At 63.2% G+C, this 12,897-nt stretch overlaps 1 protein-coding gene across 2 annotated transcripts in view; it reads left to right on the top strand.

Moving 5' to 3' along the window:
* Window positions 1–12,897, top strand: part of MYRF (myelin regulatory factor) — a 30,847-nt gene that overhangs the window by 17,291 nt on the left and 659 nt on the right. The window contains exons 6-25 of one of the 2 annotated variants that reach the window (XM_068555255.1): window positions 182–432; window positions 522–645; window positions 2,372–2,567; window positions 3,913–3,989; window positions 4,173–4,283; window positions 4,675–4,765; window positions 5,128–5,328; window positions 5,595–5,706; window positions 6,198–6,307; window positions 7,005–7,165; window positions 7,238–7,310; window positions 7,568–7,656; window positions 7,948–8,016; window positions 8,451–8,531; window positions 8,687–8,772; window positions 8,884–9,075; window positions 9,331–9,582; window positions 10,901–11,006; window positions 11,250–11,324; window positions 11,695–11,800. In XM_068555255.1, the coding sequence (XP_068411356.1) occupies window positions 182–432; window positions 522–645; window positions 2,372–2,567; window positions 3,913–3,989; window positions 4,173–4,283; window positions 4,675–4,765; window positions 5,128–5,328; window positions 5,595–5,706; window positions 6,198–6,307; window positions 7,005–7,165; window positions 7,238–7,310; window positions 7,568–7,656; window positions 7,948–8,016; window positions 8,451–8,531; window positions 8,687–8,772; window positions 8,884–9,075; window positions 9,331–9,582; window positions 10,901–11,006; window positions 11,250–11,324; window positions 11,695–11,800 (2,563 nt within the window). Of the gene's footprint in view, window positions 1–181; window positions 433–521; window positions 646–2,371; window positions 2,568–3,912; window positions 3,990–4,172; window positions 4,284–4,674; window positions 4,766–5,127; window positions 5,329–5,594; window positions 5,707–6,197; window positions 6,308–7,004; window positions 7,166–7,237; window positions 7,311–7,567; window positions 7,657–7,947; window positions 8,017–8,450; window positions 8,532–8,683; window positions 8,773–8,883; window positions 9,076–9,330; window positions 9,583–10,900; window positions 11,007–11,249; window positions 11,325–11,694; window positions 11,801–12,897 lie in introns of both variants that reach the window. The other variant, XM_068555256.1, reaches the window with a different exon arrangement.

A 12,897-nucleotide genomic window follows, 5' to 3' on the forward strand; every position in this document is an offset into this window, starting at 1 on the left:
AACACAGAGTAATGGGGGAGCACTTAGGAGGTAAAGGCACGGGCTTCGTGCAGGAGGTATCCCCTGGGCTGGGCGTGTCCTGCTGAGACAGGGTGAACAGGGGAGCGGGGGTACTGCCCAGTGGGAGGGGACTCGGGGAGGGCCAGCCCCCCATGGTGCACACCTGTGTCCCCCCCCCCAGGCTCCCCACACACCCCTCCAAGAAGAGGAAGCACTCCGAATCACCCCCCAACACCCTCAATGCCCAGATGCTGAATGGAATGATCAAACAGGAGCCCGGGACCGTGACATCCCTGCCACCGCACCCAGCTCGAGCCCCATCCCCACCCTGGCCTCCCCAGGGCCCGCTCTCACCCGGCCCTGGCTCCTTGCCCCTCAGCATCGCCCGGGTCCAGACGCCGCCTTGGCACCCACCAGGTGCACCCTCACCAGGTACATGGCTGGCCTGCTCAAGCTTTCAAGTTGGGGGTGTGGGGCCCGGGGCCCAGAGCCCGTGGCCCATGGCCGTTCTCTCTCTCCAGGTCTCCTTCAGGACAATGATAGCCTCAGTGGCTCCTACCTGGACCCCAATTACCAGTCCATCAAGTGGCAACCACATCAGCAGAACAAGTGGGCGACACTGTACGATGCAAACTACAAGGAGCTGTGAGTGACCTATGCTCCTCCTCACCCCTCCTGGTCACGCCGTCCGGAGACCCCCAGCCCTGGCATCACAATCCTAGAGCAGGGCTGGGGAGCACACCGGGTACGAGATGGTCCCGTTTCACAGAAGAGCAGACAGGCTCAGGGAAGAGGTAGCACTGGCACTCAGGGTTCCTGACTCCTGAGCCAGCCCGAGGCCTCCTGAAGAAGGTGGTGTCCGCCAGGGAGGGGCCGGTGGGGCCAAGTCAGGGAGCAGTGGGTGGAGGGGTGTTCGCTGGCTCCTCCTCCCCCTCCCCCTCCCCCACTCCTCCTTCTGCATTCCAGGAAGGTAGCCGGAAGTGGAGTGTCAGCAAGGCCCTTCCAGCAGCCCCCTCCCTGGAGGGGAGGGATGAGTGGGTGGGGGAGGACTGGGTCAGAGGCTGGCCGGGCATTCCTCGCTCTCCTTCAGCACCCACCCATGTGGATTCAGCTTCCTGGGACCTGGCCAGGAGCACTCCGGGACCACTCCCCTCACTCCCACGGAAGGCCATGGCTCACCGTCAGCTCATTTGGACATTGCCAGGCCTGGGCAGGGTGTCTGGGACTTGGCCCTCTCGCAGCTAGACCAGCCTCCTGGAGTTGGGTGTCCCAGGCTATGTCGGGTTGTTAGGCACAAGCCCTCAGGGCTGGGGCAGGGGGTGTCCAGCTGGTGTAGTGGTGAAAGGGTCCTTTGAGGCCCTGTCCGGGTGGCAGGGGAGGGAGGTCTTTGGCTGTCCAGCCCTATGGCCTGGTGAGGAGCCCCCATTCCTACTACGGTACTTCTTGGGCCAGCCCTGCCACCCCAGGTCCCAGGGCCAGGAAGTTGCCAGCTGAGGCCCCCAGTGTGGCCCAGGCACTTCCTGGGTGTTCCCCTGGGTCAGGTAGGTGGGTGGAGCCCAGGGAGGGAGAAGTAGTGAGCTCTGGGCCTTCCCGTGGACGTTAGCCAGGCCCAAAGGCCTCTCCCCACAAGTTTGGAAACACTGTCCCTGCCCAGCTTCCTCCAGGCGGACCCTGGGCATCCGGGGCACTGCTTTTGCCTGGGGACCTGGGTGAGGGCGGGCCAACAATCACCCCCTTTCAGGCCACCTGGAGGTCCCCCAAAGGGTCCAGACTTGGAACACCTGGCCAGCAACAGATGCGTAAACTGAGACTGAGGCCAGGCTGCCCAGGGTGCCCCCTCCCCAACCGGGCAGACGGAGGAGTCAGAATGAGGACGTTTGGGGGCTTGAGCAAGCTGGTGGGCAGGGGCTGGGCCAGCGCAGAGCCGGCGCCTGGTTCCACCGTTTCCATGGCAACCAGCTGTCAGGCGCAGTGAGCCTCCACAGACGCATCCCCTCTCACCCCGTCTCCCGTGAGGGAGGGGGCTTTGGGCAGCGTTCTGGGAAGAAGCCAAGTGTGGTGAGGGGCCGTGAGGCCCCCTCCTCAGGAGTTCCCTCCCGTCCAAGTGTCTTGCCCAGCCTCCCCCCATCACCAGGGTGGGGTGGTCCCAGGCACGTAGTGGGAAGAATATTGGCTGAGGCATTGGCAGACCTGAGCTCAAATCCTCCTGGGGACTCAGTTTCCATTTCTGAGAAATGGGGGCAGCCCCGAGAGTGCTTTGAGGATGGGGGCACCAGATGGGAAGTTGCGTTGGAACGCAGGCATGTGGGTGGGACGGGCAAGGCAAGCCCGGTGTGCGGGGCCTCGGGTGAGTGCCCCCACCTGCCCCCAGGCCCATGCTCACCTACCGCGTGGACGCCGACAAGGGTTTCAACTTTTCGGTGGGCGACGACGCCTTTGTGTGCCAGAAGAAGAACCACTTCCAGGTGACGGTGTACATCGGCATGCTGGGCGAGCCCAAGTATGTCAAGACGCCCGAAGGCCTCAAGCCCCTTGACTGCTTCTACCTGAAGCTGCACGGAGTGAAGGCAGGTCTGGGGCTCGGCAAGGAGGGCAGGGCAGGAGGGCAGGAAGGCTGGGGGGAGTCGAAAGAGCCCAAGGCCAGGTGAGTGTGTCCTGAGGAAACCCCTCGTGGCTAAGTCCAGTCCCCCCTTTCCGCCTGTCCTCCTGTGCCTGCCCCTTAAGTGTCAGGCCCCTCAGCCCTCTTCTCAGGTACGCTTCCCGTTTCCTTCTCTACCCCGTGATCCCAAGTCTGCACCCCCCAGCCAAGACCCCTCTTCTGACCCCACTGTCAGCGGCCTCAGTGCCACACCCCCAAATGAACTCCCTGGGAACTTGCCCCTCTCCCGGGCCCCCTCTCTGGGAACGGGGCTCCAGGGCCCTGGTTACCTGAGCCATGAATCCGGGGCCCACTTGCCCACCCCTCACCATGCACCAGGCCCTGCTGTCCCCCAGAACTCCCCTCCATCTGGTCCCCTCCCCCTCCCCCACCTCTGCCGGGACCAGGCCACCTGCCTCCTTGTCTGACCGTCCTCGGCAGCTTCCGCTGTGGCTCCCGACTCGTGCTCCGCCTGAGACCTTTCCCATTCTTCCTTCCAAGGCCTCCAGGACCCCATCTCCCTCACCCCAGCAAAGCCCTGACTGCTAGGCTGGGCCTGCAGAGGCCCTCGGGAACCCAGCCTCACCTGGGTCCTGCCATTCGCTGTGCCCAGTCGCAGCCCCGCCTCCCCCAGGTGGCTCCCTTTCTCTGGGATGCCCACTGAACACCACTCCATCCCTCCTCTCCCAGCTCCACGTTTCTTGACCTTCACCATTCACTCTGCTGCATCCTCGGGGACACCTGCCCTGAGGTCCCTCCCCTGCGATCCCCCGGCACCGCCACAGTGGTGGTTGATCTTGAGCCCATGAGCTCCCCGGGGGGTCGGCCGGGTGCGTCTCCATCAGTGTTGCGAGCGGGGTCTGGCGTTGGCGTGGCACAGCCAGTGCTCGTGGAGGGGTTGAGGGGAAGTGGGTGTGGGATGGGGTCTGGGGAATGTGGGGTGGGGAGTGAGCAGGTGACTGTGGAGGCCGGTTTGGGGTGTGTGCTCAGAGCTGGGAGGGGTGTGCGGGCGTGGATTGGGGGCCAGTGAGGGTGAGTGTGTGTGTGCGCGCTCATGCGTGTGCACATAGGTGGGGGAGTGGTGTGGGCGTGGGGCTGTGGGATGTGTGGCGTGTAGGAGAAGGCACCAGCGTTTGTGGGCTGAGGGGAGGGCAGGGCCTCGGTTTCCTCACAAGCCCCAGCTGGGCCAGGCCTGGGCCAAGAGGCCGAAGGAGGGCGGGACCCGGGGGGGAACCTGGGCCCTGAGGTGCCTTTGGCCTCTGCTCCTCCCCCAGCTGGAGGCCCTCAACCAGTCCATCAACATCGAGCAGTCGCAGTCAGACCGAAGCAAGCGGCCCTTCAACCCTGTCACGTGAGTGTCTGGCCCGTGGCGGGTGGTCCCCAGGAGGGCTCACCCTGGCAGGAGCCAAGGGGAGCGCGGGAAGGCACCCACAATGTGCACCTCCTACACACTCCTGACCCCAGTGCCCCACTGTGGCCTGGCTCTCCGCAGCCCCCTTCCCTGCGCCCTGAGTACCCTGCCCCTCCTCTGCAGGGTCAGCCTGCCCCCCGAGCAGGTCACGAAGGTGACTGTGGGGAGGTTGCACTTCAGCGAGACCACCGCCAACAACATGCGCAAGAAGGGCAAGCCCAACCCTGACCAGAGGTGAGCAGGCTGGGCCCCTGCCCTGGAGCCGCTCCATTTCTGAGGACGAGGGGCGGGAGGGTGCCACCCCACATAGCACGCCAGGCACGGAGTCCCACAGACTCACCCATTTCACAAAAAAGGGACCTGGGATTCAGAGCCCTTAATGACTTACAGATGGGAGAGCAGAAGCCTGGTTCCTAGCTGGTGGGCCCTGGGGAATTTCCGCCCCCTAGTGGAGACTCAGGTTCCTCCTCTGTAAGACGGGGTGTTCATGCCCTCTTCCTGGCTGGTGGGAGCCTGGGCGAGATGACCGAGTGGGCACTGTACATCTGACCCAGGAAGGCTGGCGGGGGGTGGGGAGGCAGTGGGGCAGAACCCGTGGTGCCTCTAAGACCCCTGTGTGCCCCAGGTACTTCATGCTGGTGGTGGCCCTCCAGGCCCACGCACAGAACCAGAACTACACGTTGGCCGCCCAGATCTCAGAACGCATCATCGTGCGGGTGAGGGCCACCTCCCCCCAGAGGGCTGAGAGTCCTCCCCAGACCTGGGAGAAACAGCACTCAGGAGAGATACAGGGGTCCTCAGGAGTCAGGAGCCGGAATGCTGATCCTGCTGGGCACTCGCTGTGTGGCCTTGGGCAAGGCTCCCACCCTGTCTGGGTCACAGCGTCTCCTTCACAATAAAGTGTGGAGGTGGCCAGGACCTGGTTGCCACAATGGGAGGGACAGTTTAAGCTGGGCATGGTGGGGTGAGGAGGTCTGGCTGGAGCTGGAGAGGTGGCTGCGGGGTTTCCCCCTTTCCTTTCCCAGGGCGCTGCAGGTCCCCCATCCCCCAGGGCTGATCCAACCCCACCTCCTGCTAGGCCTCCAATCCGGGCCAGTTTGAGAGTGACAGCGACGTGCTGTGGCAGCGGGCGCAGGTGCCCGACACCGTCTTCCACCATGGCCGTGTGGGCATCAACACAGACCGGCCCGATGAGGCGCTGGTGGTGCACGGCAACGTCAAGGTCATGGGCTCGCTCATGCACCCCTCGGATCTGCGGGCCAAGGAGCACTTGCAGGAGGTGGGGGTTGGGGCTGTGGGCGGGGGCAACTGAGCGGGAGGAGCTGGTGCCCGGGGGTTGCCCGCGGGGGGCGGGGTTGCTTTGTGGGCGGGGCTCTGTAGGGGCGGGGCTCTGTAGGGGGCGGGGCTGCAGGGGAAGGAGTTGGGGGAGGCTGGCCCTGGATCTCTGGATCCCGCGACCCTAGTAGCAGGGTCTCCCCTCCACACTGCTGCCTCCGGACGGGCCCAGGACGGGAGGCTTTCAGTTCGGCCCTGGCTCCCGCGCAGGTGGACACCACCGAGCAGCTGAAGAGGATTTCGCGCATGCGGCTGGTCCACTACAGATACAAGCCAGAGTTTGCCGCCACTGCTGGCATCGAGGCCGCGGCGCCAGAAACGGGTAAGGATTCACGTGCGCAGGCTGGGATCTGGTAACCCCGACCCAGTCCCTGTCTTCTGGAAACCCTACTCCCAGGAACCCCTTCCCATGACTCCTGGAAACCTGCCCCCGGGAATCCAGGCCCCCCCGGAAGACCTGCCCTTCGGGCCGGACCCCTCGCCCTTTGACACTGGAAGCCTGGGACTTGTGGCCCTGGGATCCTCGCTCCTCTGTTCCCTAGATGAATCTTGCCTTTATTCTCCTGGATCCCTGCTCCCTTTCCCCTGGGGTCCTTACTGCCTGGAATATGCGCCTATCCCTAGCCCAGGGAACCCCACACCTTGATCCCTGGAACTGCGACCCTGTGCCTCGGAGCCCCCTGCTCCAGGGCTCCCTGGATCCCAAATCTCTAGCCCCCAGAATTTCACCCTCACCGATCCCAGCCCCTGCTTACATTACGGTGCTGTGGGCAGTCCTCCCCCCTGACACACACTTGGCTTGCCTCTCCCCAGGTGTCATCGCTCAGGAGGTGAAGGAGATCCTGCCTGAGGCCGTGAAGGACACTGGAGACGTGGTCTTTGCCAATGGGAAAACCATAGAGAACTTCCTGGTGGTGAACAAGGTCTGTGGAGGACGGACTGAGGGAGCCCAAGGGGCAGAGGGGTGGACCAGCTGGAGGGCGTTCACCCCCTCCGTAGAGACCGGGGACGCTGAAGTGCGGAGAACAGGGGCATTCCCCCTGCCCCCCAGTCTTCTCTCATGCTGCTTCCAGAGCCCCCTCCCCACCCCACTGGGAGAGGAGGAGGTGGGAGGTGGGAGGTGGGGACTCTGCCAGTCTGTGGCTGGCTGTGCGATCAAGGGCAAGAAGAACGTCCTGAGGGTCATCTTCCTCCCCTGCAAAAGGAGGGAAACGATATTTACTGCTAAGAAGTTCTAATGTGGTTATGGCAAAGCTTAAACATGGGGTTTGTTGTGAGGATAATGTTTGTAACTTTCCTGGCATGAGGATGGGCACCAACGAGCATGTGATATGTTTTGGCCTCTGCTGAAGTCTGAGACATCGTGTTCATCAGACGGGGAGATGGAGGGTGGGAGCCTCTGAGGGACAGCGGGTTCTGACCGCGGGTGGGGAAAGGCGCAGAGGCGGGATGCTGTTCGGAGGCAGGCACAGGGAGCCGAGGGAGCTGAGGCTGGACGAGAGGCAAGGCTGGCCTGGGTGGGGAGCCTTTGAGTGCCCTCCTCCTGCGCCCCGATGGGCCCGTAGCCTGGGGCTCCCAGGGGCTGACTGTGCCCTCGACACTGGCCGTTGCCCGCGGCAGGAGCGCATCTTCATGGAGAACGTGGGTGCTGTGAAGGAGCTGTGCAAGCTGACGGACAACCTGGAGACGCGCATTGATGAGCTGGAGCGCTGGAGCCACAAGCTGGCCAAGCTGCGGCGCCTCGACAGCCTCAAGTCCACCGGCAGCTCGGGCGCCTTCAGGTGGGGGCTCGGGGCCGGGGAGGGCAAGACCCCCTTCCCAGAGGCACCTCTGACCCTGCCCTCTTGCTGCAGCCACGCAGGGAGCCAGTTCAGCCGGGCGGGCAGCGTCCCCCACAAGAAGAGGCCCCCCAAAGTGGCCAGCAAGGTGAGGGTGGGCAAGGACTGGGGCCTCCCCATCCTCGTGGCCTCCCTTTCCAGCTGGCGTCTCTCCAGGCTCACTGACTCCAAGCGCTTCCCCTCCCCTCCCTTCTGGACCCTCTAGCCCTCCCAGCCCCTAGTTTCTCCTTCCTCTCCCTCTGCCCCCCGAGGGGATGAGTACCCCACCTCCAACAGAGCCCACCGTGGGTCAGACCATGGGCTCCGTAAGTCTGGGCCTTTTCCTCCTTTCTTCTTGGTCTTCAGTCATCGTCTGTGGTCCCAGACCAGGCCTGCATCAGCCAGCGGTTCCTGCAGGGAACCATCATCGCCCTGGTGGTGGTCATGGCCTTCAGGTGACTTGTCCCCCAGACTCTGGGGGCGGCTGGCCGGGGACATCGGGCTGCCCACGGGCCCAGGCCTGGGGGAAGAGGAAGGCTGGGCCTGGGAGATGAAGTGGCTGAGGTCTCCGGGAAGGAAGGGGGGCTGCCTCGTTCTGTCTCCTCCCCCTGGGACTGGGGAGACCCGCGTACAGGCATCACTTGGGAGTCCAGCCCCCGGGACCAAAAACCACAGGCCCCATCCTGGAGAGAGGGCGCTGGGTGGCGGCTCCAGCTCTAACAATGGCCCCTTCCTGTGGCTCCCAGCGTGGTGTCCATGTCTACACTGTATGTGCTGAGCCTGCGCACCGAGGAGGACCTGGTGGAAACTGATGGGTATGTCCCTGGAGGCCTGGCTGCGGGGGCCATCGCCAGGCCGGGCGGGGCTTTGGCGGGCAGCCCAGGGTCGGAGGAGCCCTGGAGGCTGTCTCCTCTAAAGGGGGTCCCACCTCAGGCTCTCAGCCCGCCAGGGGTTTGTGGGGACGGGCGGGAAGGCCTCTCTGGAAGGGGGCCAGCTGCTTCGCAGTCCTACCGAAGCCGATGTTTCTCCCTGGCCTGCTCAGTGCTCCTCCAGGTAGCTGGGCCTCTGAGTGGCAGGCGGCATCTGAGGGGCCCAGGTTAGAACAGGGGGTAGGGGAAGGAGGGCCGGGGTGGGGCCTTGGGCTCTTCTGCCCACTGTCACCCTCGGTCCTTGGGCCATCTCTGACCGTGTCTTCTCTTTCTCTCCTCCCCTGTGCCTGCCCCCTCTTTTCCTCTCTGCTGCCCCTTAGCTCTTTTGCCGTGTCCACCTCCTGTCTTCTGGCCCTGCTCCGGCCCCAGCACCCTGGGGGGAGTGAGGCCATGTGCCCATGGTACGTGTCTGGACCAAGCCCTCTGCCTCCTGCCTCTGCCTCCTTTCTGCCTTCCTTGTCCACCTCCTCGCGCCCCTCCCGCTTCTCTGGGACTCCCAGGCCTCCTGCTCAGGCTCTCCCAGCCCCTCTGAGCTCAGCCCACCCTTCCCCAGCAGGTCCAGCCAGAGCTTTGGGACCACTCAGCTCCGACAGTCCCCTGTGACCACTGGGCGGCCGGGCACACGGCCCTCTCTGCTGCTGGGTGCGTGCCGGGGCGTGGGTTTGGAGGGATGGGATGGGGAGAGGTGGCTGTGTTCTGGGTCGGGGGGCTCTGCTGCCCCACTCCAGTTCATACAGCCTCTGGCTTCCTCAGTTACCACTGGCCCGACCAGCTCGGCCCCAGCTGCAGCCCTCCGCACCTTGGACCTGTGCTCCAGCCGCCCCTGCCCAGTCGTCTGCTGCTCCTCGCCCAGCCCCAGCCCCACCACTGACCCTAGCCTTGGCCCCAGCTTTAATCCTGGCCATGGTCTCAGCCCCAGTCCCGGCCCCTCCACCAACCACTCAGGTATGGCTCGCTTAGGGCCAGGTTTTGGGTTGGAGGGGTTTTTACAGGAGGCCTAAGAAAGGCCCCAAAGACTCATTGGTGGGAGGGTCTGGTCTCCTGGAGCCCAGAATGAGGCTCTGGAGAAAGACTGGGGGTTCCCTCTGAGGAGACCAGGAGATAGAAGGGAGTCACCCAGAGTCCAGTCGGGCCCTCAAGACAGCTGGGCAGGAGGCAGCCCGTGCCTGCCTCTCAGCCTGTGCCTGGTTCTCTCCACAGGCCCCAGCCAGATGGCCCTGCTGCCAGTCACCAACATCAGAGCCAAGTCCTGGGGCCTGTCGGCCAATGGCATTGGCTACTTCAAGCATCCAAAGAACTCGGACCCTGTGGCCAGCCCTGCGGTCCCCTTTCCTGGAGGCCAGGGCAAAGCCAAGAACAGCCCTAGCCTGGGCCTCCATGTCCGGGGCCGCCGAGGGGCCCCTCAGCTTGGCCTGAGCCCTGCTCAGCCCACCCAGGCCCGGAGCCAGCCAGGTACCTGCCCTACCCCCTCCCCCGCTCAGCCCAACCCGGCAAGGCTCACTGGCCGGGGCCCATTTCAGCCCATCACCAGAATACCTGGGTGCAGAATTGGCAGTCGACAGACATTTGCTGAGCATTACTAAGTCCCAGCAATCAGGCCAGGCTGATTACATAGCGTCATATCGATCGCCTCGTTTAATCTTCACAACACTCCTGCGAGAAAGGAATCGTCCCCATTGTTCAGATGAGGAAATGGAAACTGGGGTGAAGTGACTTGCCCAGGGTCATACAGCTTGTTAGCGGCAGAGGTGGAATTTGATCCCAAGTCCACGTGGCTCCTTTTATGTCACCATGCCAGGGCAAGAAGGGTACTGTTCAGGGTCCCCCCAATTTTCCAAACCTCAAACCTTTGGTTTTAACAAAGCTAGGGTACCCTTTATTGGTTTTCAAACCGGGTTTCTCTGAAGTATCCCCGGGGCTGCCTTGGAGGTTGAAGGGGAGGCCGAGAACCTTCCTGGCTTCAACCAGGCACCTCTGCTCTAGGTATTGGGTCTCCTCATCAACTTCCATTTGATGGGTTTTGTGGCTTAAAGAGAAAAAAAAAAAAAAAAAAGCTTAGAAACTGTGGTTTGCCGAGATTGAATTTCAGAGTGATGGGGGAAACCCCACGGGGTAGATGCTTACCAGGCAGCCGTTTCCTGGGCCCCTCCTCTGTGAACGGCTCCGTACAGGGCACCGGGGGGGTGATGCAGGCGGATGTGCCCTGCCCCCAAGGGCTCACAGACACGAAAACAGCAGTGTGGTGAGGCTCTGAGGGGACACACAGGCAGCTTGGCGACTAGGGAGGGCACAGAATCCAGACTGAGGTGGGGAGGTGATCAGGGGAGGCTTTCCTGGAGGAGGCGACATTGAAGCTGAGTCTTTGAAGGACAGTGGGGCCCTGATTTGTGTGTGTGAATACTCCCGCCATGGCTGATTTCAAGCTACCAACTTGATGTCACTGCACCCCGAGTTGGGAAGAGATGTGTGCAGTCAGGAACAGGGGCCTGAAGAGCGGGCTCCTGTACGCCCCATGCAGGGGATACGGAAGACCCATCCCTACTTCTGGGTGTTCTGGGTCCGTCAAGGAGGCACACCTCAGGCTCATGGGAACTGCGTAGTCCTAGGGCTGCTGGGGAAGATGGTGACCCCAGCCGTTGTGAGAGTCTGGAAAGAATAACCTGAAATTTATTCCTGCTGAGGTGTGACTGACTGATGCGAGTCTCGGGCAAGGACAGGTTTGGCTGCTTCTCATTTGTGTCCTGTCTTGTCACCCTCCTTCCTGCGCCAGTGGCCTCTCTCCTTGCAGACCCAGTGCCGTCCCTGACCTCCATCCAGGTGCTGGAGAATTCGATGCCCATCACGTCCCAGTACTGCTCCTCAGAGGACGCCTGCAGGTGGGCTTGGCTACCTCCCTCCCCCCGCACCCAGGACAGGTTCCCTCTGGTAACATGAGCCCAGGCGGTCCAGGTGTTCAGATCTTGCTCCCCTCAGGGAGGAACTTCCCCCTCAAGGTGGGGCAGCGTCTTTCCAGGCCCCTGAAGGGCTCCACTGTAGACTGGGGGCTGAGGAGTTGATGGGAGTCGGGGGGGCGGGGCGCAGGGTGGCCTCGGGTTGAGCAGTCAGCTTTGCCCTTTCAGGCCTGGAAACTTCACCTACCACATCCCCATCAGCAGCAGCACCCCGCTGCACCTCCGCCTGACCCTGCAGATGAAGTGAGTGCTGCCGTGGGGGGTGGAGACCCAGTAGTCCCAGGCAACCGGGGGAGGGGGCGGAGGACGGGTGCTAGCTTTATTGCCTGCTCCATGCTTCACTGGCTGTGTGACCTGGCAACCTCCAGGCATCGGTTCCTCATCTGTGAAATGGGCTGCTGCCTCCCAGGGGCTGTGAAGGCTGTGTGGGACGGTGGATGGGAAAGGATTTGTAGCCGTCTGGAGCCTTGACGGCTACGCATCATTTTCAGGCTGTGAGGATTCAGTGCCCTGTTTCACCGGGGTGAGGGAGGTAGAGTGGAGGGCTGGCTGGGAGCGGGCTGGGGTGGAGGAGCTCAGAAGCCCACTTCCCTGCTAACTGGGTCTCTCCCAGCTCCTCGGCCCCCGTGTCCGTGGTGCTGTGCAGCTTGATGTCAAAGGAGGAGCCGTGTGAGGAGGGGGGCTTTCCACAGAGCCTCCATGCCCACCAGGACACCCAGGTAGGAGACTGGGAAGCTGTGGGCCAGCCAGGCCGGAGCTTCCTCCCCCCGCCCCCCGGCACGTCTGGGCTCCCAAGCGGGAGAGGAGAGGGAGCCGGAGTCAAGAGTGCAGGCATCTCCACGAAGGACACTTTGGGGCCTGGGCCTCCGTGTCTCAGGGAGGGGGGCATGCGTGCACTGCTCACCGCTGAGTGTCTCCCGGCCCTGTCCCTGCCCTGACGAAAGCCTGGGGAGGAAAACAGTTCCACAAGGCCTAACCTGGGGTGAGCACAATGGTGGAGACCGGGAGGGCGTGCGGAGGGCGTCCTGGGAGCCCGTGGCAGGGAGAGCTGACCTTGTGTGGTCTCAGGGTCAGGCCAGCTGCCCCCAAGTCATGTTTGATTGAGATGAGACCTGAAGGGCAATATGGGATCAGCTGGGGAAAGGAAAGGGGACAGCGTCCCAGGAGTAGGGGAACAGCGGGTGCAGAGGCCTGGCAGCCAGGGAGAGCGTGGCGCGCTGGCAGAGCTGGAAACGTGGCGAGGGCCGTGCGCCACGGGAGACGGGAAGGAGGCTGGACCTGAAGCTCGGGCGGGGGCAGTGGCATGGTTCCATCTGTGACTTTGGAAGGTCTCTTGGGCTGTGTGGAGGGGGCTGCCTCCTGGTCTGGGAACCTGTCACCATCCAGCTCCTCTCTGGCCACGTGACCCGAAGTTGTGACTCTCAGCACAGGTTAAGGAAATTTCTTCTCACCCACTCGTGTGTTTATTCAACAAATATCTATTGGGGCGTCCTCTGTCCCAGGCCCTGCGCTGAGCCCAGCTGAGGGGAGACAGAGGTAGGGAAGAAACAGGCCTTGCCTTCCAAGAATGCACTCTCTAGCCAGGGAGAAAAGAGGTGCAGAAAGTAGCTTGAGTAGAGGATGGAGTGGGTGAGAGCCCTGAAGAGGCTCAGGCCCTGGGCGGGGAGGGCTTGAATCCCAGCGTCGGTGGAGTTTAGGCAGGTAACTCAGCAGTGTCCTCGCCTGTAAGCGGCACCGCCTCAGTGGGTTGCAGTGTGGATGGGGTGAGTGAACTACTTGGATGTGCCCGGAGCACAGTGGTGAGAGGGAAGGCAGT

This window comes from Eschrichtius robustus, chromosome 11 (genome assembly GCF_028021215.1).
Source record: "Eschrichtius robustus isolate mEscRob2 chromosome 11, mEscRob2.pri, whole genome shotgun sequence".
In the NCBI taxonomy this organism is placed as follows: Eukaryota; Metazoa; Chordata; class Mammalia; order Artiodactyla; family Eschrichtiidae; genus Eschrichtius; species Eschrichtius robustus.